The sequence below is a fragment of the Uranotaenia lowii genome, chromosome 2, assembly GCF_029784155.1.
Source record: "Uranotaenia lowii strain MFRU-FL chromosome 2, ASM2978415v1, whole genome shotgun sequence".
NCBI classification, from domain to species: domain Eukaryota; kingdom Metazoa; phylum Arthropoda; class Insecta; order Diptera; family Culicidae; genus Uranotaenia; species Uranotaenia lowii.
The window spans coordinates 262766813-262791812 of record NC_073692.1 but is presented as its reverse complement, the minus strand read 5'-3'; the positions used below and the strand labels follow the sequence as shown (position 1 = coordinate 262791812).

Here is a 25000-nt window from a genome sequence, read left to right as displayed (position 1 = left end):
TGTGAGTCTACGGACATAAAAATGAACACAAAAAACATGTATTGTACCTAATACACACAGAAACAAGAATCAAGAATTTGTAAACTCTAAGGAGTATAAAAGAAAAATTGTAAACTCTCCGGAGTATAAAACGAATACCGCTGGTCAATATAGTCTCAGTAACTGGACCATTAATAGGAGCTTTGCCGATAAAGCAGTTCCGAGTCGTGCTAAAAATAGCATCGGCGACTAGAAAAAGAAGAAGAAGAAGTGCTTCTATACCCAAAGCTTGAATGCGAAGTGGCTAATTGCAAGTTTAGATGCCGTCTCGCAGAGCGGCAGTACCATTGTTATAGGTGACAACTACATTATTTGGGATTATTATGATTATTAATGATTTCGCACTCACGAAATGACAATATGTTCACACATTCAGTAATGCCATCTATGGGCAAATAGTATAGATTTAAGTTTGAATGCCTAAAGCGTATTTGTTTTCACCCTGGTGGTCCACCAGTTATGCACTGTGCTGCCAAAGCGTTTTTTCTATGTAAGATGACAGCAGTTAGTGTACAACTGGCTATCAGATGAAACCAAGAACGCTACTAGCATACTAGAATGTATGTAAATGTACGGTCGATATAAATAAGTAAGGTTTTTTTACGCGGTAATACGTACCGCGTTAATTCCCAAAAACCGTGCTAGTTGCGGAAAACCGTGTAAAACGAATACTTAAAGCTGGAAGAGGGAGGACCTGACATGAATGAATCAATACAGCCATTGATAAAATCAATTCCAGCACAGAAAATAAATTCGTGATATGCACCGATTCTAAATCAGGGCTTCAATCATAAAAAAATGGCTACGTTAAAGATAACTTTATAATTAACGAAATATTAAATAAACTTGAAATCACCAATAAAATAATCAAACTTCAGTGGGTCCCAGGACACTGCAACATCTATGGGAACGAAATCGCAGACCAACTCTCGAAACAAGGCTGCAATGCACAACAAATAATATACTCCAAAATACCTTTGATGGACGCACTTAACCTGGCAAAAAATGAATCCTTGTTAGAATGGCAAGAAGAATATACAGAAATATCACGTAATAAAGGGAAAAACCACTTTGAAATATTAAAAAAGCCGACATTAAAGCCTTGGTTCTCGGATTTAAATTTGGGAACACAACAAATAGTCACGATGGGAAGATTAAGAACTTTCCACACACTAAACAAACAGAAACTTTTCCTTTGGAAAATGACTGAAAATGACAAATGCGAAATTTGCAATACGACTGAAAATAACGAACATATACTTTTTACATGCTTTAAATATACTTTATCAAGAAATAACTTCCCAAGTCTTATAATACTCAACGACAATTTACAATCACTATTGACTAATAAAAAGAGAAAAACTTACCTAGAAGTAACAAGATTCATTAAGATCTCGCTCTGAGTCACTTGAGCCAGTGCCGATTCAAAATCTTTTATTGACAATCAACCAAATAATAAATATGCAACTGCCATTTCAACACTAAAATCCAACAACTTTCGAGAAAATAATAAAAGAGGCAACAATGTAGCCCAACAACACTTCCACATTCACATTTGACAAAACTTGGCAGTATAGTTCGTAAACAAACACACGAACTGGCCACTCATAAGAAAGAAGAAGAAGAAGAAGACATGAATGAAATTGAAAATGAGATGATACTGACATTGAGACCTAAAACATGAGGCCTGAGACAAGAGCCATGAGTCCTCTCATGTCTCAGGTCTCAAGTCTCAGGTCTTAAAAAGATTCTAGTGTTTTCCTTTGAAAAGGACGCAAAGCGTAGACAAACTTTACTGTACTGTACATAATAAAGGTTTGAATATGCATTGCGATAAAAAAAGAAATTCAATAGAGGCAAGTTTTAAAAAAACCTATGATAAAAAATTTTAGCAAGTGCCCCAAAAGTTTCGAAACTTGAGTTATCATCTTGATTTTTATTTGGTATTTTTCTTCCTACTCCTAACGGCAGATATTTGACCCTTCTTTGATGAAAAAAAAGAAGAAGAAGAAGACTCCTTTTGATTTGGATATGGCCGGAGAGGAGGGTGTTGATGAGACCCCTTCGGCGGAAAACGATGCGGCCGAGGCTGGAACCGCAGGCGATACCGACGATCTGGACATCGAAAGCTTGAATAAAAAGAAAAAGAAGAAGAAGAAGCTGCCGTTCAATTTGGACGACCTGGATAAGGCGTTGGGAGAAACGGGTGGAGAAGGCGGCGAGAAGGAAGGCAAGGAAGGTCGATCGGCACCTGGTGATGATGGAGATGGATTCGGAGGAGACGATGGGCTGGACGATGACATAAAGATCGATTTCAGCATGAAGAAGAAAAGGAAGAAGAAGAAGGACTTGACCGAATTGATGGAAACCGAAGATGTGAACAAGGAGGAAGAAAAGGAGAATGGTAAGTTTTTTTCTGAACGCATTACAAGTTAACGCTGAAAATGAACCATTCTTACCTAAGAGTTTATAACAAATGTTTTCCTATTACATGCCTAACGGATAACGATGGAAGCGTAACTGAATTTGGTATATTAATTATGGAATTTGTGTAATTTTGTTAGGTTTTTTTTCTCTCTAAACCCCTATTGATTTGATGTGATCTAGATTGGCCCCTTAAGATTATCAAATAAATTTTTCGTTTCATTTTTGTTAATATTATTACGTTTTCTACCTATTGCAGTCGACGAGCACTGCACATCCTGGGCCGGTTCCGATCGGGACTACACCTACGATGAGTTGCTGAATCGCGTCTTTGAGATCATCCTGGACAAAAATCCGGACATGGCCGCAGGACGGAAACCGAAGTTTGTGATGCGACCGCCCCAGGTGCTTCGTGTTGGTACCAAGAAGACCTCGTTCGCCAACTTTGCCGAAATTTGCAGAACTCTGCACAGACAGCACAAGCATTTGCTCGACTTTCTGTTGGCTGAATTGGGTACGAGCGGATCGGTGGACGGCAACATGCAGCTTATCATCAAGGGCCGCTTCCAGCCGAAGCAGATCGAGAACGTGCTTCGACGATACATCAAAGAATATGTCACCTGTCATACCTGCCGCTCACCCGAAACTCTTCTTCAGAAGGACACTCGGTTGTTTTTCCTGCAGTGTGAATCGTGCGGGTCGCGCTGTTCGGTCGCTAGTATCAAATCTGGTTTCCAGGCCGTCACCAGCAAACGTGCCGCAATTCGTGCAAAAACGGCCTAGGGTGATTAGATTTTTTAATTATTGTTTACGAATTCCGTTAGTGCGTGTACAAGTTGAACGGAACCGCTAGACGGTTTTAAATTGACATGCTTGATTTGGACGCCCGCATTCACATTTCATAAATTACTCAATCAAAAAAATATATATAAAAATTAAACAAGTACGCAGTAATGTTTGTATGTCTATACTGATAGTTCGCCGAATATATCTTGAGTTTTTCCACGCTAGTTATGGTTAGAATTGAAGGTGACCAGAAGTATGTTAGAAACGAAAATTTTTCAATTTTATACATTTTTCAAGACCCATGTAATAAAATATCTCACAATATTCTGAATTACATCAAATTTCAGAATTTTATTCGTTTCCGAAATTCTTGTAATTGCTCATGTTAAGTGTTCAAGCAACTCCGTTAACAAATTTCGAATTTTGGACTCAAACTTTTTAGAGAAAATGCCATACCTGGTTCTCGACTTTCCTCATCTTAGTTCAATATAGGTAAGAATGTTTTTGTAAACTCGAAGTATGTACCTACAGTGTCGGACAATAGAATAGGACCACAGCTTAATCCAAAACAGAAAGTGACAAAACTTTGAGAAAAAAATTTCCATTTAAGTGCATCAAACCATTTACTAAGTGTAAATTCCATTCTTCGACGAAATTAAAATCATCCGTAGTTAAAACAATTGTCCTTTATTTAAAAATGCGTTTTAAGCATACTTACTGACTAAAATAACGCGACATAAAATAGGACCGCTTTAGAATTCATGGTAAAAAAAATTTAAAAAAAGGAAACGGCTTTTCAATCAATTTTTAAAATCAAAACGATTGTTATTTATTACTGTCCAGACGTTTCGGCTATTTGTTGTAGCCTTCTTCAGTGGAAAACTGTAAATTTATTGTGAATTTAGTAACATTGTCATTTTGTTAGTTTCGTTTTGCAAATTTCTACTCACTAATAGTCAGGTTCGTTTCTTGTCTAGTTTCTATTGTAGCTAAAGACCAATGGTTGAATTTTCTGTGTGAAAACTATAGAAATATGTTAGTTCACAAAATCGAATCTCTCCTATTTTTGAACTCACTGCTGCATCAGTAAGACCGCAACGCTTCACGATTTGATAGAGACTACGCGGCAGCGCTTTACTGATGGCGGATTTAATTTTGTGTATTGGTGTTATTGGTTTTATTTATGTCACTAACATTGGTTGATAAATAAAACCAATAACACCAATACACAAAATTAAATCCGCCATCAGTAAAGCACTGCCGCGTAGTCTCTATCAAATGGTGAAGCGTTGCGGTCTTACTGATGCAGCAGTGAGTTCAAAAATAGGAGAGATTCGATTTTGTGAACTAACATATTTCTATAGTTTTCACACAGAAAATTCAACCATTGGTCTTTAGCTACAATAGAAACTAGACAAGAAACGAACCTGACTATTAGTGAGTAGAAATTTGCAAAACGAAACTAACAAAATGACAATGTTACTAAATTCACAATAAAATTACAGTTTTCCACTGAAGAAGGCTACAACAAATAGCCGAAACGTCTGGACAGTAATAAATAACAATCGTTTTGATTTTAAAAATTGACTGAAAAGCCGTTCATCTACCAATATTACAAAATTTTAACGCAGTCGAATATCAAAAACAAAAAAAGGAAATTCATACCGTGATCGATTTGCAGGGTTAGTACTTGGTGGTATAACCTTTATTACGCATCACTTCTCGCACCCGGTTCGGCATCGACTCCACCAGCTTTTGGCACGTTCTCACCGGGATAGAATACCACACCGCCTAAATTCTCTCCCACAGCTGCTGCTTGTTTTTTGATTTTTCGGTGTACACCTTACGTTTAACTATTTCCCATAGGTTCTCTATGGGATTGAGATCAGGGGACTGAGTTCCTCCTCAGCCTCGAACGAGTTCGGACGCGTTTTGTGATCGGTGCTCGTTATTCAAAGGCTACTGTGGCTACGACGGTGTGAAGTAGTAGTGGTGCGATGAGTCCATCGCCGGGTGAACCCCCGGATAGAACTGTACCGGAATGGATGGATCCTAAAAACTTGCATGTTCGCCTACACTATCTGATTTTAAAAGCAGCGGACGGCCATGAGCTTCCGCAGAACCCATTCCTCATCGGAAGATCAGTAGAAAAAGCGGGAAAAATAGAAGGTTTCTTTGAGAAAAACATGGTTGGTATGTGATTAAATCAAAAAACAAACAACAAATAAGTGAACTTGAAAAATCACCAATCTGACCAATGGAACACCGATAGTTATCGAACGCCATCCTACATTAAACCAGCGGAAATTTGTAGTGACGTGTAACGAAGTGAACGGAATGGCTGAAGTTGCTCAGTGAAATATCGTCCCAAAATGTGATAGATGTACGAAGTATCACCAAGAAGACCTCTGCGAAAATTGTCGACACATCCACATTGATAATAACCATCAACGGGACGGTAATACCCGAGTTTTTGAATTTTGGATTTCTTCGAGTGCGAACTCGATTGTATCGTGTACCAAATGCAATTCCACTCAACACGACAGCCAAAACTTTAAGAACCACCCATACTGCGGGAACTGCCAAAAAGGTCATTCACCGATAAATAGATCGTGTCCTATTTGGTTAGCCGAATCATCGGCAATCAAAATTAGCACAGAGCAGAATCTACCGATTGCAGTCCCGAAAATTGAAACAGCAAACCAACAGCAATGTAACATTCGCCAACGTAGTCAAGGCCGACCTGAAGCAACCGACGATAGAAAACAGTAGGCAAACTAAACCACCAGCCGAACCGAAACAAATAGATGAAAAAAAACAACAACAGCAACCACCTCAACCCAAACGGACGAACACACCTACAGCATCACATCTGAAACCCGCGTCTCCTCATGCTAAAAAAGGAACCCGTCAACCTTCTCTTGAGATAGACGATAAACATCGCGGAAACGCACTTGGACCCCTCAGGACCCGATCAAGGGATCGAATAGATTTAAGTTCTCCTACATCCTCTCAACCTCCTTCTCCCTCTCCTAAAACATTGAAAAAGTAAAATGGCCTAATAAACGTTTATTAAATTAAAAAAAAGATCAGGGGACTGTGCTGGCCACTCCATACGTCTACACAGTAAATTTTTGCCTCGATTTCCAGCAAAAAAAATTGCTGGAAATGTTCAGCAATCCAATTTTTTGCTGGAAACCAGCAATGGGTTTTCTGATTGCTGGAATTTTCAGCATTCGGTTGTGTTCTTGTCATTTTTGCTGAAAATCCAGCAATCGGATTTCAAATTGCTGGACTTTCCAGCAACTGATCTAGTTTGCTGGAAAATCAGCAATCGAGTTGTCAAATTGGAGTCTGTTTGTTTTCGTACGCTGAAAAAGGTGAGAATTTATTTCACGAACTTTGAATACAATAATCAATTATCTTTATTTTCCTCTATGTTATAGCAACCATGGTCTGCAAACATCAAGTCAAGGGTGAGTTTTCATTGGATAGGTAGATATTTAATGAAAGATACTAATCAAAACTTTATTTCAGGTGGTCAACACTTTGGCACAAAACTTCCACCCCAGAGTAGAGCCGGTGCTGGTATATTAAAAAATGTAGAGTTTTGGAAATAAATCCCTACATAATTGAAAAAATGGAATAATTCTCATTTATTGGTCATCATAAGCACAGCCAGTATTCAATACTTAATTTCGAATTGAAATTTAAATTTGATACCAAATACAGCCGAATGTTTTGAAAAAATAGCTGGTTTCCAGCAATCTAGATTGCTGATTTCCAGCAATTTGAATTGCTGGAATCCAGCACTAATGTTTGCTGATTTTTCCAGCAATTCAAATTGCTGGAAATTTAGCTGGAAAGTCAGCGGGACAAAAACCAGCAAAATTTTGCTGGTTTCCAGCAAAAAAAAATTTGCTGTGTACCTTATTATCCTGGAATCACTTTATAACCGTTTTAGCGGTACACAGCAAATTTTTTTTTGCTGGAAACCAGCAAAATGTTGCTGGTTTTTGTCCCGCTGACTTTCCAGCAAAAATTCCAGCAATTTAAATTGCTGGAAAAAACAGCAAACGTTAATGCTGGTTTCCAGCAATTCAAATTGCTGGAAAATCAGCAATACAGATTGCTGGAAACCAGCTATTTCTTTCAACACAACCGGCTGTATTTAGTATCAAATTTATATTTCAATTCAAATTTAATTTTTGATTACTGGCTGTACATAAAATGAGCAATAAAAACAATTATTTTCTCCCAATTTTTAATAAAGGGATACATTTATTTCCAAAAACACGATTTTCAATATTCTATATATAGCATCGGCTTTGGGGAGGCAGCTTTGTGCCAAAGTGTTGATCATCCGCCACCTGTAAGAATGATTTTGATTAGAATCTTTTATAGAATATCTACCTGTCTTATGAAAACTCACCCTTGACTTGATATCTTGTTGCTAGAATATAGAGGAAAATAAAATAATTATATATTAATCTAACCAAATTTCATAAAATAGAGTCTCACCTTGCTTCAGCGTACGAAAACAAACAGACTCCAATTTGACAACTCGATTGCTGATTTTCCAGCAAACTAAATCAATTGCTGGAAAGTCCAGCAATTTAAAAACCGATTGCTGATTTTTCAGCAAAAATGACAAGAACACAATCGAATGCTGAAAAATCCAGCAATTCGAAAACCGATTGCTGGTTTCCAGCAATAATTTGGATTGCTGAACGTTTCCAGCAAATTTTTTTGCTGGAAATCGAGGCAAAAATTTACAGTGTATGTTTGTGGTCGTTGTCCTGCTGGAACTGCCACTTTAGGGGCATCTCCCACTCGGCGTGTGGCAGCATTACTTCCCGAAGTATCTGGGCGTAGAGATGCTGGTCCATAATCCGGTCGATCCAGTACAAGGGACCCCCACACCATGATGCTACCTCCTCCATGTTTGAATGTTTTATTTGTATACTGGGGCATATACGCACAGCGAGTGGGCGATGGACCCAACTCTTTCCGTCCGAGCCGATGAGGTTCACTTTGGTCTCATCCGACCACAGCACATTTCTCCATGATTCTCCTTTTCCGGACCGACCCAATCGAAGTGGTCCTTCGCATGATTCAGCCACGCCTTCAAGTGCTTCGGCGTCAGCATTGGCACCTTCCGGGGACTTTTTCCTCCTAGTCCCTTCTCCGCCAACCGTCACTGAACCGTCCGGGAACTCACAGATAAGTTCAGCTCGTCTCTGATCTGCTTGGACGCTTTGAAAGGGTTCTTTTGCGAGGCCCGCTTGATTGCCGAATCGTCCTTCGGCGTCGTTTTGCGGGGGCGGCTGGTCAGTTCCCGTTTGCCGGTGCTGTGAAGCGCGTTAAAAACGAAAGTTTTCGACCTTCCTAAGTAGTCGGCAATCTCGCGTTGGCTTTTGCCATTCTTGTACAGATTCCGGATGATCGCTCGCTGGACCTCCGTGCAGTGCTGTGCCCGACCGATCGTTTTTTCGCTGAAAACAGAGTAGGAGGAAGGAAATCTTTATTTTTTGTTTGTTTTCATGATTTACATGATTAATTTTATGGGAAATACTTACCAGGACACGAAAATGGACAAACAACACCTTTTCTTCAAATCTAGAGCGCTGAAAATGCCGGATCGGCCGAACCGATGAGCTGGTCTTATTTTATGACGCGACTTTTTTCACCCTCTGACAGCTTTCTGGTCGAGTAGAACAAACGGGTTGCTTTGATTGCAACAAACGTGCAGTATACAAAGTTGGCATACTACAATAAGTGCTTGCCGCTAGGTGTCGCATATTTTTATATTTAAATTGGCAGTTTAAAGGTGATTTGAATATTTTGCATTAGAGCGGTCCTATTCTATTGTCCGACACTGTATAGTAATATTGAAATGTTAAAAATTCAATGCCTATCTTGTCTGTTCGATTACGTTTACGTTTTCTCAAAAATGTCAACCCAAATGTTCTATCATTTCGGAATGATACAATGCAGTTCAACAATTCTACTACCCTTAGTAGAATTGTCGAACGTGAACCGAAGGAGTAAATAATTTAGCAATAATCTTTTAGGTCAATGCATTTATTTTTATTTGTGACGTTGTTTGATGTGTATTAATAGGTCGAAGCAGAACCAATCAATAAAAAAAATATTATAAAGGATTGCATATGTAAGTATCGAAAACCTATTCTAAAGGTAAACCACTGCTACATTTTTAGGAATAATACCATCAAGTAATTCATGCAGGCAAACCTTCGCTATGCGTTTTAAGAAAACACTCCTTGCACCTAATTATTGAATGGTAAAGTAACTATTTGAAACTAACAAAAAATAAACAAATTGGAGCGCTCTGTTCTTTCAGAACATCAACAATTTAAAAATTGAAGAAAAAAAAAACTCAGTTAATCGCCCAAGCAACCAGAATTCCCTTAAAAAGGTTCCATAGAAGCTTAATCAGCTCTCGTTTGTGTCTGAAGAGAATGCTAATCAGCCCAAAATTTAAGTTCTTAAAGCTACTTTCAAGTTCGTTTAGGTGGCTGTAGAGAACGCTGTTCAGCTTCTAAGAGAATGTCAAGAAACTTCTACGCGCCGAAAAAAAAATCCGATTGACAGATTGCTCTGACAACCACATGTCAGATTGCTAGGTTGCCGGTCTATCATGGTCTATCTCATTGATTTAAATTATATTGTTTTGATTACAAAAGCTGCTTACACGCCTAGAGAATTGAACCGCTGCTCTCTAGGTTGCAATGAAACTCACCAGCCTCTCGACCAATCCAGCAATAGCTAATTGCCACTGTAATGATTAGTATTTAAACTTAATGTCATTTGAGATGATTGAGTGGGTTGGTCAATTGAAGGAACCTTATTTCGTTCAAAGGACTTTCAGTACACAATATGAATCATAACAAAATTCGCATCATCAAGAATTTATTCGAATATCTTATTTAACATTTATAAGAAAAATTCGAAAAAATCTTGAATTCCATTTGTATATATCCGTACAGATATAAACAAAATAAATACCATGACAAGAAATTGACAGACATTTTTGACATGTCGCTTAGAATTCCCATATAGGTTCTTTAAAACACCTTCAAGTACCTTAATGGTGCGCTTTAGAATGTTACGCGAACGTTATCGACCTTCTTGAAAAACATTTTTGACATGTCGCTTAGAATTCCCATATAGGTTCTTTAAAACACCTTCAAGTATCTTAATGGTGCGCTTTAGAATGTTACGCGAACGTTATCGACCTTCTTGAAAAACATTTTTGACATGTCGCTTAGATTTCCCATATAGGTTCTTTAAAACACCTTCAAGTATCTTAATGGTGCGTTTTGGAATGTTACGCGAACGTTATCGACCTTCTTGAAAGAAGTTCCATTAAATGCGCTTAGAAGTTCCGTTATCGGTAGTATTAACCTTTCAAAGGGCGATGTAAGTTCCTGAGTAACTTTTAGGCGACAAGAGTCACCTGAAGTTCCCGTAATACATTTTTTCAGCCAAATGTGAACTTCGGAGTTCGGAGTTAAGTAAAAACGCGACTTTTGGTTGCTTGGTTGCGTATTCAATAAATTTGACTCAACTCAAAAAAAGAAAAGGTACCTTTTATGGGAAATAAAATAAAAATCTTTCAGTGGAATGTCCTGTTCAGAACCGGCCGTAGGCAGACGGCCTGTATCTATCCTGGTTCTGCCCCCTGTAGCCGTCACGATCATTCTGATGATTCTGCCGTGGTGCGTTCCTGTACGAATTCATACCCAAAGGAGAGCTATCGTTCTGGTTCGTTCCCCAGGCATCATTCCGATCTCCGAAGCTATTTCTTGTTGTCATTTCTTCTAACTGGGACGATCTAGAGCTTCTTAAACCATGTCCGTTGTTCCTATCGTAATCGTTGTTATCTAGGTAGCGGTTATTGGTCTGATCAACATAGCGATTATTCCTAGTCATCGGCTCCTGTGGACGGTTGTCCGCCATATCCGGAAAGCGTTGGCTCATTGAGAAGGAGTTGGAATTGTTCATGTTGTTTCGCTTGCCGTTGTCCAAGTTATTAAGGTAAGGAGAACGCGAGGTATCGCCGTATGCTTGCGCTGTATAATTGCCACGATTGTCACCAGTGTTCATGTTGGCATTAGAATCTTGATAGCGACGATTTGATAGTGATGAAAAGTTGCGATCGTTATTTGCGCTGAAATTGTTCTCTGGAGCGCCAGCGTTATGTTCAAAATTTTGTTCCCGGTAGAATTCATCTTTGTTATATTGTTGTCTTTGATGGGATGGTGTCCTGCCAACGGAAATGGTGCCCGCAGCTTCTATTCCGTAAGCATTCCGTCTGTAAAAATGAAACTTTGAAATTCAGTGATAAGTTCAGTTCGTCTCTGATCTGCTTGGACGCTTTGAAAGGGTCCTTTTGCAAGGCCCGCTTGATTGCCGAATCGTCCTTCGGCGTCGTTTGCGGGGGCAGCCGGTCAGTTCCCGTTTGCCGGTGCTGTGAAGCGCGTTGAAAACGAAAGTTTTCGACCTTCCTAAGTAGTCGGCAATCTCGCGTTGGCTTTTGCCAGCCTTGTGCAGATTCCGGATGATCGCTCGCTGGACCTCCGTGCAGTGCTGTGCCCGACCCATCGCTTTTTCGCTGAAAACAGAGTAGGAGGAAGGAAATCTTTATTTTTTGTTTGTTTTCATGATTTACATGATTAATTTTATGAGAAATACTTACCAGGACACGAAAATGGACAAACAACACCTTTTCTTCAAATCTAGAGCGCTGAAAATGCCGGATCGGCCGAACCGATGAGCTGGTCTTATTTTATGACGCGACTTTTTTCACCCTCTGACAGCTTTCTGGTCGAGTAGAACAAACGGGTTGCTTTGATTGCAACAAACGTGCAGTATACAAAGTTGGCATACTACAATAAGTGCTTGCCGCTAGGTGTCGCATATTTTTATATTTGAATTGGCAGTTTAAAGGTGATTTGAATATTTTGCATTAGAGCGGTCCTATTCTATTGTCCGACACTGTATAGTAATATTGAAATGTTAAAAATTCAATGCCTATCTTGTCTGTTCGATTACGTTTACGTTTTCTCAAAAATGTCAACCCAAATGTTCTACCATTTCGGAATGATACAATGCAGTTCAACAATTCTACTACCCTTAGTAGAATTGTCGAACGTGAACCGAAGGAGTAAATAATTTAGCAATAATGTTTTAGGTCAATGCATTTATTTTTATTTGTGACGTTGTTTGATGTGTATTAATAGGTCGAAGCAGAACCAATCAATAAAAAAAATATTATAAAGGATTGCATATGTAAGTATCGAAAACCTATTCTAAAGGTAAACCACTGCTACATTTTTAGGAATAATACCATCAAGTAATTCATGCAGGCAAACCTTCGCTATGCGTTTTAAGAAAACACTCCTTGCACCTAATTATTGAATGGTAAAGTAACTATTTGAAACTAACAAAAAATAAACAAATTGGAGCGCTCTGTTCTTTCAGAACATCAACAATTTAAAAATTGAAGAAAAAAAAAACTCAGTTAATCGTATTCAATAAATTTGACTCAACTCAAAAAAAGAAAAGGTACCTTTTATGGGAAATAAAATAAAAATCTTTCAGTGGAATGTCCTGTTCAGAACCGGCCGTAGGCAGACGGCCTGTATCTATCCTGGTTCTGCCCCCTGTAGCCGTCACGATCATTCTGATGATGCTGCCGTGGTGCGTTCCTGTACGAATTCATACCCAAAGGAGAGCTATCGTTCTGGTTCGTTCCCCAGGCATCATTCCGATCTCCGAAGCTATTTCTTGTTGTCATTTCTTCTAACTGGGACGATCTAGAGCTTCTTAAACCATGTCCGTTGTTCCTATCGTAATCGTTGTTATCTAGGTAGCGGTTATTGGTCTGATCAACATAGCGATTATTCCTAGTCATCGGCTCCTGTGGACGGTTGTCCGCCATATCCGGAAAGCGTTGGCTCATTGAGAAGGAGTTGGAATTGTTCATGTTGTTTCGCTTGCCGTTGTCCAAGTTATTAAGGTAAGGAGAACGCGAGGTATCGCCGTATGCTTGCGCTGTATAATTGCCACGATTGTCACCAGTGTTCATGTTGGCATTAGAATCTTGATAGCGACGATTTGATAGTGATGAAAAGTTGCGATCGTTATTTGCGCTGAAATTGTTCTCTGGAGCGCCAGCGTTATGTTCAAAATTTTGTTCCCGGTAGAATTCATCTTTGTTATATTGTTGTCTTTGATGGGATGGTGTCCTGCCAACGGAAACGGTGCCCGCAGCTTCTATTCCGTAAGCATTCCGTCTGTAAAAATGAAACTTTGAAATTCAGTGACAGTAACGGTTTTTTTCGAAATTTCATACCTAGAGGGAGAATCGGTCGACATCCCTGATACATCAAAGTTCTGCAAACCTTGACCAGAAAAACTTTCATCTCTGAATCGATTAGAATTGGAACTCATACTCTTCATTAGCTGCCGCTTCGCCTCTTCAATCCTAAAATAATAGAGATTTAATCGATCAGTTCAATTGCTAAAAAAGCTAGATGAACACAGAAATATATTCCCAGTATATTCAGCTTCAATCAAACCGTTATATGTTAATGCTTTATCAGACTGAAAGCTCACACTTAAAACGACTGGTCATCGACAGAAGTGCTCGGATCGTTCGAATTAAGTGGATTCCCAACCAAACACGTCCAATCCCAGTTTGCATAGAAGTGGCAGAACGAGTCCCTTGTCAACACAGATTTTACACCGGAATGATATCTGGTATTCCTGTAACATTCTCGGCCAACTGGATGCAGAGTATCTTCACTAGTGTAATTGTAGAAGTCTCGAAAAAGAGAAGGAAACGTAACGTTTCTCTGTACAACATTCAACACTCTGCAAAGTGATCTTAAATGGGATGCACAAGTCTTCTCAACGAAATTCCACCATCCTTATTCTCAACCTACTGTGTGTTTCTGACGTTTACTTTGGGACCTGGGGCTTTGGAGCTCGTGGTCGTCGAGATTGCTCCTAACAAAATTGTCGAATAACAAACACAAAATCGTCAGCTAAGATCGGTTAGTTGCTGAAGAATTCCACGGTGATCCTCGATTATGTTTACGATCAACAACCCTTTCTTAGCTATACGTGTAGATTTTTCGGTCAGTTAAAAAATTCCAAGCTTACGTTACGATTTGTAACTTACAAGGTTCCTGAGAGGTAATCCTGTAGAAGAATCCAACGTTCTTTAGGTGCCGTAGTTATCGCCAGGACAACTTCATCTGCTGGTGGTTCATTCACATCAATGCTGATAACCACCAGCAGATGAATTGATTAGTTTTACTCTTTTTTTTTGCTACGGAATTCAACATCGTTGTCCTCTTTGTGTTCATAACATTTATTTACATTTGGCTGCCAAAGGTCAAATAAATTTGATTTGATTTTCGTTTATTTGAAAGGTGCCATGCGAAATGTCAAACTGACGCTATTTATTCCGATTTTCCCGCTACACTTGGCCAGGTGAACCAGGAATTGTTTATCGGCATCGTTGTTAAAAATCGCACTGTTCTCTACTTTGATTTCGAAAACGCTACACTCGTATTCTAGTGAAACCAAATGAGAGAACTCGAGGGAAAGTTTAGGTTTCCGTAGATCTTTACTTGGCGCAGATACGAAAAGTCCATTTTTTTCAGGTTCCTTGCCTCTTCTGACTCGCCTTAAGGAAGCCTAGATATTCTCTTAGACTATTTCAATAACGTACTTTCTCAAATCGACGGCCCAAAACTTCTCTATGCTGGTGTTCTTAAACTTTTTCAACATAAACGATCAGGAAAACATTAATGTCTTGCCAATTAGTTCAACCTCTTTGCTTACTGGTGCAACTTAACTGCTTGCCATTGAATCGTAGTAAATGGAGCAGTCATCTATTTTTCACGTAAGAAGCTGCATTTTTCTGCGGGATACTCTCTCGAAGTTAAGATCATCGCGCGCGTGGACCACATCAATGATGTAGGCGATATTCTTAATCCAAGGCTAAATTCAAGACACACACTAACTATGTACCTAGTCGAGAAAGGCGTATTTCGAATGGCCAAGGACTTCAAGACCGTTGATTGCCTAAAAAACTTATATCGCAGCGTTGTTCGTTCCATCCTCGAATACTAATACGCTTCTACTGTTCGGTCCACTTTTTACTTGAACGAAACCGAACGAATGGAATTTATCCATGGGCGCTTCCTGCGATAGGCCCTGAGATGCCTGAACTGGTAAGACTGTTTCGCTTACAAAGCTAGGAAAATCGGTGCTGCATCATAATGTTCCCGCGCCGATCCTCCGTCTAACCATGGCCCGATAAGGCCGTGGTAAAAGACGTCAACAGTGGACGATCCGGAGACAGCGTCTTTATTTGGTCCCAGTCAAGTCTCTCGTCGACAGTTCGTATTTCGGCAGCTAGTTACTGGGTCTGCCTCTTCTTCGTTGTCCTTCTGAATTCCATTCAAGTGCCTCTCTGCAAATCTCGTTCTCATCTTTTCGCAGCATGTGCCCAATCCATCTTCACCCACGTTCCCGAATCTCGATTTCTAGCGCCCTTTGATGACATTGGCGATTTAATTGGTATCACCATCAGGCGTTATCTGACTACCAAGATACTGGAAGCGCTCCACTGTCTCAACCTGTTGTCCAGCTATCACGAAATTGGAACGATTTTCTGTGTTGATTGCCATCGACTTGGTCTTTCCGACATTGATTTTGATACCTGCTGCCTTGGAGCTTTCGGTGAAGTCGTCGAGTTTGCTCTGCATGTCTTGTTGTGTTCGGGCGAGCAAAACAATATCGTCTACCAGGTCAAGGTCGTCCAGTTGCTCAATTGCTGAAGGATTCCGCGGCAATCCTCGGTTTGGTCTACAGTCATCGATCCAGTCAGAATCTCATCCATTACGATGAGAAAAAGCAGCGGTGACAAAATACATCCCTGTCTCACTCCAGCAGTTACCGGGATTGGTTCGGACAAGACACCGTCGTGCAAGACCTTGCACGAAAATGTCTCGTACTGTGCTTCGATGAGATGGACTAGTTTCTCTGGGACCCCTCGTCGTCTAAGAGCAGCCCAGATGTTTTCGTGGTTCAGTCGGTCAAATGCTTTTTCGAAATCAACGAACACCAGCAGAAGAGAGTCCTGGAATTCGTTGATTTGTTCCAGTATTATTCGTAGCGTTGTGATGTTGTCCACACATGATCGTCCGGATCGGAATCCAGCTTATTGCCGTCGGAGTGTAGCGTCGATTTTCTCCTGGATCTTGTTCAGGATCACTTTGCAGAGTACTTTGAGGGTTGTACAGATCGAAGTTATGCCACGCCAGTTACCGCACTCTGTCAGGTCTCCTTTCTTCGGGACCTTTACGAGGATACCCTGCATCCAGTCGGCCGGGAATGTTGCAGTATCCCAAATGTCAGCGAAAAAACGGTGCAACATTTGTGCTGACAAGGCAGGGTCGGCTTTGAGCATTTCAGCAGGAATGCAATCGATTCCAGGCGCTTTGTTGGATTTCATGTCCTTGATTGCCGATTCTATTTCAGCCAGCGAGGGCGCTTCCGAGTTGACGCCATTTATGCGGCTTACTGTGGGCGCCTCGAGCTGCGGGTTCTGTTGGCCATTGCTATTTGTAACTCGGAAGAGTTGTTCAAAATGCTCAGTCCATCGCTTGAGCTGATCTGTTCGATCAGTCAGCAGCTGAACTGCTCGGTCTTTCAGCGGCATTCTTGCATTAGTCCTTGCACCACTAAGGCGGCGAGATATATCATATAATAATCGGATATCTCCAATGGCGGCGGCTCTTTCTCCCTCTTCGGCTAGGGAGTTTGTCCAGGCTCTCTTGTCTCGTCTACAAGCTCGTTTAACTGCCTTTTCCAGCTCCGCATATCGTAAGCGGGCGGCTGCTTTGGCTGACCCGGTACATGCCTGCTCAATTCCGACTTTCGCCTTTTTCCGATCATCGACCATCCTCCAGGTTTCATCCGACATCCATTCACTTCGTCTTCCACAAACTCTACCTAGAGTACCATGGCTCGTCATGATAAAGGCATTCTTGATTCCACACCACTGTTCTTCGACTGTTCCGTGTGTCGGCAACTCCGAGGCTCGGGATTCTAGCTGTTCAACGTTTGCCCTTTTCACCTCTGGATTCTCCAACCGGCGGACGTCGTATAGACACCCGACTTTCTCCTCGCGCCGTTGGACACGCGCAACTCTCAGTCGTATCTCGCCAAGGACGAGGTGATGGTCAGATGCAATGTCTGCGCTTCGTTTGTTGCGGACATCAAGAAAGCTCCTTCTCCATTTTCGGCTTATGCAGATGTGGTCAATTTGATTTTCTGTTCGGCCATCTCGGGATACCCAAGTGACCTTGTGTGCTGGTCGATGTCGCGATGGGGGAAGAGCGATCCACCGATCACCATGTTGTTGTTGCCACAAAATTCTACAAACAGCTCTCCGTTTTCGCTCATCTGTCCTAGGCCATAGCGCCCCATGATGCGCTCAAAGTCCTGATTATCGGAGCCAATCTTCAGGCCAACGGACTTCGCTCAGTCCCAATATCTCTAGCTTGAGGCGGCTAGCTTCTCTAGCAAGTTGAGTCAGCTTACCTGGCTGGGCAAGAGTCAAAACATTCCAAGTTCCAATAATAGGTGTGCGTGAGAACGAGCGTAATGTTTACATGCAGCTGTCATTTTGTTTTCCCTTCTGGATTTTCTTCACACGGTTCTTTACGTTCGGATTGTCTTTTTTCGTGTCCGGATTGCATTGACTAGCAGATAGTACGATTTTGCTAGACTGAGAGATTCAAAATCGTCAGTAGAGCACGATGACAGTAGTTAGTGCGCAACTAGGTTTGCAACTGCAACTGAGTGAAACACGCTAATATTGTTAACTCTTGAAATTAATCTCTGAACGCTGATGGAAAATTTCATATCCATATCGGTAATCGGCAACCCTTTCCGTTGAACTGGTTTCGACATTTGGAAGATGTTTGATAGATGTCTGGTCAACATGAATTCAACGACGATACGAACTCATCAATCATTACTGCTGTAACAGCAATCGACAGATGTTTAATAATGTCTGGTCAACCTGGCCAACCATTATTTTATTTATTTACTATTTCGTCTCACGACATATCATACTCAGCGCACTATAGTATAATATGTCTATACCGCTTTTCAGTCAACCTTTCTACAGTTTATTGCTATTTTTTTATGGAAACTACAATAACTTGATGAACATCATTCTGCCAAATATTCAATTGTACATTCTCATTCGAATGAACAATTACGGAGCTAACAGCACCCTCACCGGTGCAATCAGATCGTTCAACCGTTTTTCCTGCACGGTTCAGCACACGTCGTTTAAATGCTCCGAGTGTACACAAGTCCTCCTTGAGCAATATCCACGTGCGGTTCAGGTGCGTGGGCACTTGATGTTCACGGCGTTTTGGAGGATTTGCCGTAGTCTTAGGATCTGATCCCGATGCCGTCCTGATGACTTGATGACTTCCCATGAATCTGTTTGCTTGTGGCTGGAGTATGATTCGAGACAGCACTTTGACAGTGATCGCTTCATAGTTCAAACAGTCAAATTTGTTGTCCTTCTTTCTTGTAGATATCCTCTCCTTCCCATGCTCCGGTAGCTCCAAATCCGCACAACCAACTGGTATGGGCAATCGGTCAACTTTTCCGGGCCTTTCTTAATCTTCTTCCTAGTCTACGTTTTGCTATAAAGATGACTTCCTTAGGTTCACTCAGCATTGGGAGTGGCTACTCTACACCGACGATGTAACTTCCCCCACCGTCACCTGCATGTGCGCAGAATAGGTGTTCGTTGAAGTGCTGTTTCATCCGGTCACGATTTTTTGTCAGGATGCCTCCGTCTTTATCTCGGCACATAACCGCTTACGGCGCGGCGCGAAGCACGGATCTAATCTAGATCGAACAGATTCAGATTTGATTTTGTCACGTTTTGTCTCCTGTTACCTGTAATGTAAATTGAGTTTCCGTTTGAACCAATACGTTTCTCCGAGAAACTGAAAATACTCGATTCGCCTGACCCTAGCAGACGGGCTTCAACGGGTCTTCAAACCTCATCTAAAGAGAGACTATTTTCACCTGGAGCGTATCCAAGCGTGTGGGATATCATTTCAAAAACATAAGAGCAAGTTCACTCGTGTTGGGAAAAAGTGGTAGAAATTTTGACACTTTTAGCACATTTTGAAAATATTACCATGCAAAAACAGTTTCAAGATCTGCGGCCTTCAAGTTTTTTTTACAACACAATGCAAAAATAGCAATATTTCTGTCACATACCGCTGAAATGGAAACAGTGGTGGAAAAAAATATAACGCCCAAAGTTCTTGAAAACATTTACACATGGTAAAATTTTCAAAATGTGCTACAAGTGTCAAAGTTTCTACCACTTTTTCCCAACAGCAGTGAATTTGCTCTAAGAGAAGGATGATATTAAAGAAATTGGAACAATTACTCACTCAGTCACACACACACACGTCTTTCGTTATGATCAGTACACTCATAAAAATACTCTTATGTATTCCATAAGCGCCATAAGGTTTTCTTATGAACTGACACAATAAGAAAACATAATCACACTCATAAGATTTCGTTTTGACTGAAATGAACACTTCTGACGAACATTCCTCTAAAAGAAACTCCGGAAATAAATGGTTAGAAAGCATACACTTTAAATGGTTTGATTGAAAAAGGAATAAAACTGTTGGCAACATATCGGGTCTTCGACGTTGCCTTTTGAAGGGACGAATACTCGCTTATCTAATAACAAATAACATTACATCTACGTACTTCCTTTGCTGCCGCAAAAGTTCGTTACGTTCCTCTTCGATTTTGGCGCGACGTTCTATTTCAAAACGTTGCAGTTCGGCCTGTTCCTGTAGGATATGCGCCCGTTCCCGGGCAAGTTCCTCGCGTTCCCGCTTCAGCCGTTCCTCTTCTTCGCGGAAGCGCCGTTCCTCATCAAGTAGGTTCATCTGGGTGTCCTGCAATTCACCAGACTGGCCGAATCTACGATCCTCATCACCTCGATCGCGTGATCTGTTGCCTCTCTGATAGCTCCAATCGCTTGACGACGCATGCATCTTTCTGTCGCGGAAGTACGACTCTTCGCGATTTCTCATGCTGCGTTCTCTCGATCTGTTTCGATTGAATGTATCGCCCCGATCCTTGTTGCCGCGATCAACAACAGATCTTTCTCGTTTTATGTTGTCCAATTCGACAGACCCAGAACGTCTGGACCTCATGGACTGATCAGGTCGGTTATGTTCTCGATCGCGACTCCCCCAGGTGTTTAGATTGCTATTCGGCCTTCCTTGATTTTTAGGAACGTCACGCTCTTGCTCGGCGTGTTCTTCATGTACTGTGGATCCAAATTGTTTTTCATCGTGATTTTGTTGTACGCCACCTTTTAAATTTTCTAGAGAGATGCGCTCTACTTTAATTCTATGTCCAAGCAGGTCCGTTCCATTCAGCTTGGCTATACATTTGGCCGCCATTTGATTAGTTGCCATCGTCACCCGACCATAGGTGTTGGGTTCCGGTTCGGAAGTCCGCTTTATCACTTGCGCTCCGAGAACAGTACCGTGAAACATGAAAGCATCTTTCAAATCATAGCCACTAGTCTGCGGTCCCAAACCGGATACCCAGAGGTTTCGAAGCATTTTCCGTTCTGTACTAATTCCTAATTTATTTTTCTTCCCTGCAAAGGTATAAATTATTCAATCAAATGGTTAATGTTTTTCTCATTCATTGTTTCCGTGCCAGTTCTTCATAATTACTGAATTCAACTTAAACATTTAATTCAGGTAAATACGCATGGGCGGTAACCTTAAGATTTTTTCTTCAAAGGTATTCTGAACAATTCTATAAATCGCTGTTGTAGTTTTGTAATCAGTGACAGAGAACTTCTTTGTTTGTTTTGACTGTCCGTTTTATAATTTAATTATAACCCCTGGAAACGGGAGTATGACATTTGGCATAAAGGTCATTTTGTCTGCTGCGGCGGCCTATTACATTGATGTAGGTCTACTGGGGCCTCCTAATTTTACATGAAACCTAGGGATGATTCCGTAGTTCCGTCCGCCGCGCAAAGGACAATATTTCATAAAAATTCGAACGCGTAGCGTGAGGGGGCTGGTGTTTTTTTTATCTGTTTGCATCCTGTTAACTTTTGTAAAATCGCCATAAGCAAGGCGTTTAAACCTAAGCTCACCGACTCCTCACGCTACGCGTTCGAATTTTCATGTAATAAGGGATCACCGCTAGCTCTCACATAAACCTAGGAGGCTCCAATAGACCTAGACCAATGTAATATGGCCGCCGCTTTCGACGTCGGGTCGGCGGCCACCTCGGATTGGGAAGCCTCGGCGGCTTTAGGCCGCCTCACCCCCTACATTCTCGATAGCAGCCGCAAAATTTAAAAAGAGATGTTGTAAGTTTCATTAAATAGTCAGCAGTAAGCTGAAATTATGATTAATGGCCTTTTTACCACATAGCTTTTATGTCAAATGTCATACTAACTTTTAAACCGTTATTCTGAATGCAACAAAACCAGTAACTTACCCGGATCCTGCTTTTTTATCACAAGATTCTTTTTCATTTGGGGCTTGTTTACCGCCGCGGAGGTTTGCTGCAAAATACAAAGTTGTGATTTAAATCAAAATGAAAGGATAGCTGTTAGTGAGTTTCTGTTTTAACAGAAAAAGCTGTTCATTATCAAGTATTTAAGGAGGAGTTTTTTTTTTGTGGCGTTTAAATAGCTCGGGGGGCTAACGCTGGAAATGAAAATTAGAGATAGTTTTTGGAGAAGAAAATTTTTAAGTTTAGAGTAGGCAGCGTAGAATAGTAAGCGATCATGAGACGTTGGTTAGACCATCATGCACTTCATTATATCCATTCCGGCTGGATATGATTAGAATGCAGTTCAAGATAATAAACCAACCTTTCCTGATACCAGTTGGAGGAAGGACAAGGGTGGGTTCGAGACTGGCCTCTACTTACTCCCCAAGCATCATGTGTCGGCAACTTATGGGATTTGAACCCAAAAGTTTTTCTTGCCGATACCGGGAATCGAACCCAGTACGCCTGGGTTACCAGACTGGCGCCAGCCTATCCACTAGACCACATCAACGCTATCAAGTATTTAGGGGGGAGTTGTAACTTTTTCAGATATTTTATTTCGATTTTTTTTAAACCTCTCTGAAGTTTATATTTTTTGCGGATTTAGTTCTCATCTTCTGCTAACCAATTAAAGGTATGACAAGGTATAAAAAATGAGTTTTCATTATGCGCCAGAATTCTGCTTAGACATTTGATTGCTGTCTCTGCGACGTAGACCGTGACAGCAAATAGTAAACTGCTAATTTATAACTGCAAAGCAGTTGCTGCTTTTCCATGGGATACAAAAATTAAGTATTAGGTCATTTCTTCAAATTCAATAAATAGGCGAAAAGCAAAAAAAAAACGTTGTCTCACATTTGCTCCGCCAACGTTAATAACTATTAAAAGTGCTTGAAAGGTCCGAAATTATATTACACGGAACCAAAAAGAAATATTCCCAATTTTTGTGTTTTATTCAAGAAGACTACAATCATCGAATCATGAGATTTAAAAGTATTTTGCCACTATTTCATATTAAGTACATTTACCTGAGTGTAATTTGCAACTTTACTGATGTTAAACAGTTGATCGATAAGATCCTGGAATTTCAAGCGCTCCTGTATTGCTTCAGGGGATTTATGAAATCGATCACGGTAAAGATCACGCCATTGAAAACTTAGCTTTTTTAACTGAATCACGATTATGGACATCAACTTCAATTCACAAGGCTCATTTCTCCAAGCTTCGGTCAGCAAACGGGCCACCAGCTTCTGGGCAGACTGCCGGACCTTTACTGCATCGTTCCTCGTTTCACTCATTTTACGGTAATGAAACTCGAGAACCTGAAGAACCGCTCGAGCCGTCGGAAGCCGGTCCCCTTCGAAATAACCCTTGGTGGGCCCAACGCCCCAGATATCTTCGTTACAATCCATAATGATAAGCAAGCACACCAAATTGGTAAAAATGGCAGCTTCAACTTCTTTTTTGTAGGTGAAATCACGATTAATAAAAGTTACTCATGGGGCTATTAGTTTTAAAGCACGATAACAAATTTAAACTTAAAATTGAGTTTGGCGGGAGATAAGAATGTATTCTGAATTTTGTAAAGGAACAAAATATATTCGTATGTTTCTACTGAATAAGCTCCATTGTAATAATTATTCCCCCTTATTCTGCGCTGCGCGTGAGGTGACGATAGTCGAGCCGAGTCGGAGTCACGTGAGTCTTGTCACCTTAGTCCCGAAGCCGATGAGACAGAGCATATGGTTTGTCACTCACGGTGACTAATAGATTAGGACAAGAACTCAAAAAGTTCATTCTAAAAGATTTTTCTCACCTAAAGCGACTACTGGAATCGGGTGACTCGACTATCGTCACCTCACGCACGGCGCAGAATAAGGGGGATTGTTTTTTGATGATTAAACGCTTGCCCGTCGATATAAAACCATATTAGAGTGATTAGGGTCAAGGAAATATGTCAGATTGTATATCATAAACCCTAATTATGATTAATGTTGTTGACACAACTTTTCAAACAAGCTCGATTTTCTACTATATGTATATTTATTTGGATTAGGATTGTTTCCCTATAAAATATACGAATTTAATAGACCATTGTCAGCGATAATCAAATTCAGTAAGTTTAACCTATTTTAGCAGACCAAAAATGTGTTAAATCAATCCAAATAAAACAAAACCTTTTTTTGCGGAGACAGGGATTTGGTGCGGATCACTTTTACGGCGTGTTCGTAAATTGATTTGTTCTATCGAAGTGATTTTTTCTATCGATGCTGGCGTTCGGAAGGTGATTTGACATCTACCAAACAAATCGATGCATCACCCAAACAAATCAGTTTGCGAACACGCCGTTAGTTTTGGGTTAAATTTTTGCACAGCGTAAGCGCCTTAAAGTAGATTCGGAAATTTACCTCAATTAGCAGAGCTTGGAACTCATTTCCTTCCCTGCGGATGTCCAGTTCCCGATCGATCAGGTCACGGAATTTAGTGCGCTCCGCTTTCGCTTCCGGGGAATGGTTTTTACGGTTAAGGAACAGGAGATGCCATTGCCTAATGAGCCTTTTGAGCTGGGTGCCGATTTTCCCCCTAGTTCGCAATCCAACACCTTTCTTCGCTTCATTCACCCAAGCAGCTTTCAACTTTTTAGCCACTATCCTTTGTGCGTGCCGATGAACTTTTATTGCATTCACCTTCTTTTTCTTAATTCCTTTAACCTTTTTCTCCATTTTATTAAATGCCTTCATCTCATTTCTAACTGCAATGATGTGGAATCGGAGAACCTGAAGGACTTCGCGAGCCGTTGGATGCGAATCTACTTGAAAATCCTCTTTAATCGGTCCAATGCCCCAAACAAATTGTTTAGATTCCATGTTGATGAATATCTCCGATATCTCCACGCCTTCGTCGTCGCTCATACTTTTTTAGTTTCCTTAACCTTAACAAAGAAGGCTATCGTTACTCAATAATGCCGTTTTCGTTTATCTCCACTCGCGTGGAGCCAAACTTTTTCTGAATAAACAAACAGAATCGTTACCCGGGACGATGCAAATAT

General features: G+C 40.8%; 3 protein-coding genes across 10 annotated transcripts in view; 2 read left to right on the top strand and 1 right to left on the bottom strand.

The window, feature by feature from the left end:
• Positions 1–3590, top strand: part of LOC129742590 (eukaryotic translation initiation factor 2 subunit 2) — an 8877-nt gene extending 5287 nt beyond the window's left edge. Inside the window, exons 2-3 of the mRNA XM_055734507.1 lie at positions 2011–2443; positions 2723–3590. Of these exons, the coding sequence (XP_055590482.1) occupies positions 2011–2443; positions 2723–3246 (957 nt within the window). The 3' untranslated portion in view covers positions 3247–3590. The remainder of the gene's footprint in view (positions 1–2010; positions 2444–2722) is intronic.
• Positions 1–25000, top strand: part of LOC129748448 (somatomedin-B and thrombospondin type-1 domain-containing protein) — a 252698-nt gene that overhangs the window by 73701 nt on the left and 153997 nt on the right. The window lies entirely within an intron of this gene.
• LOC129748447 (SAFB-like transcription modulator) lies at positions 12460–24952 on the bottom strand. Of its 2 annotated transcripts, none has more exons than XM_055743071.1 (5): positions 24360–24952; positions 21895–21961; positions 20122–21031; positions 13631–13762; positions 12460–13571 (listed from the first exon to the last, which is right to left on the bottom strand). In XM_055743071.1, the coding sequence occupies exons 1-5, from the start codon at positions 24861–24863 to the stop codon at positions 12890–12892; spliced, it is 2295 nt and encodes a 764-aa protein (XP_055599046.1). In that variant the 5' UTR covers positions 24864–24952; the 3' UTR covers positions 12460–12889. The 2 variants fall into 2 exon arrangements, with proteins under 2 accessions (XP_055599046.1, XP_055599047.1); XM_055743072.1 differs by lacking the exon at positions 24360–24952 and adding an exon at positions 22980–23402.

Bases quoted from the DNA above. Each gene is read 5' to 3' on its own strand.
- LOC129748447 (XM_055743071.1), bottom strand. From the start codon at position 24,863: ATGAGCGACGACGAAGGCGTGGAGATATCGGAGATATTCATCAACATG. The intron at 21,962-24,359 runs GTAAATTTCCGA...TGTATTTTGCAG, and splicing joins TCCAAGCTCTGCTAATTGAG to CAAACCTCCGCGGCGGTAAA. The intron at 13,763-20,121 runs GTACGTAGATGT...CTATTATTTTAG, and splicing joins CTTTTGCGGCAGCAAAGGAA to GATTGAAGAGGCGAAGCGGC.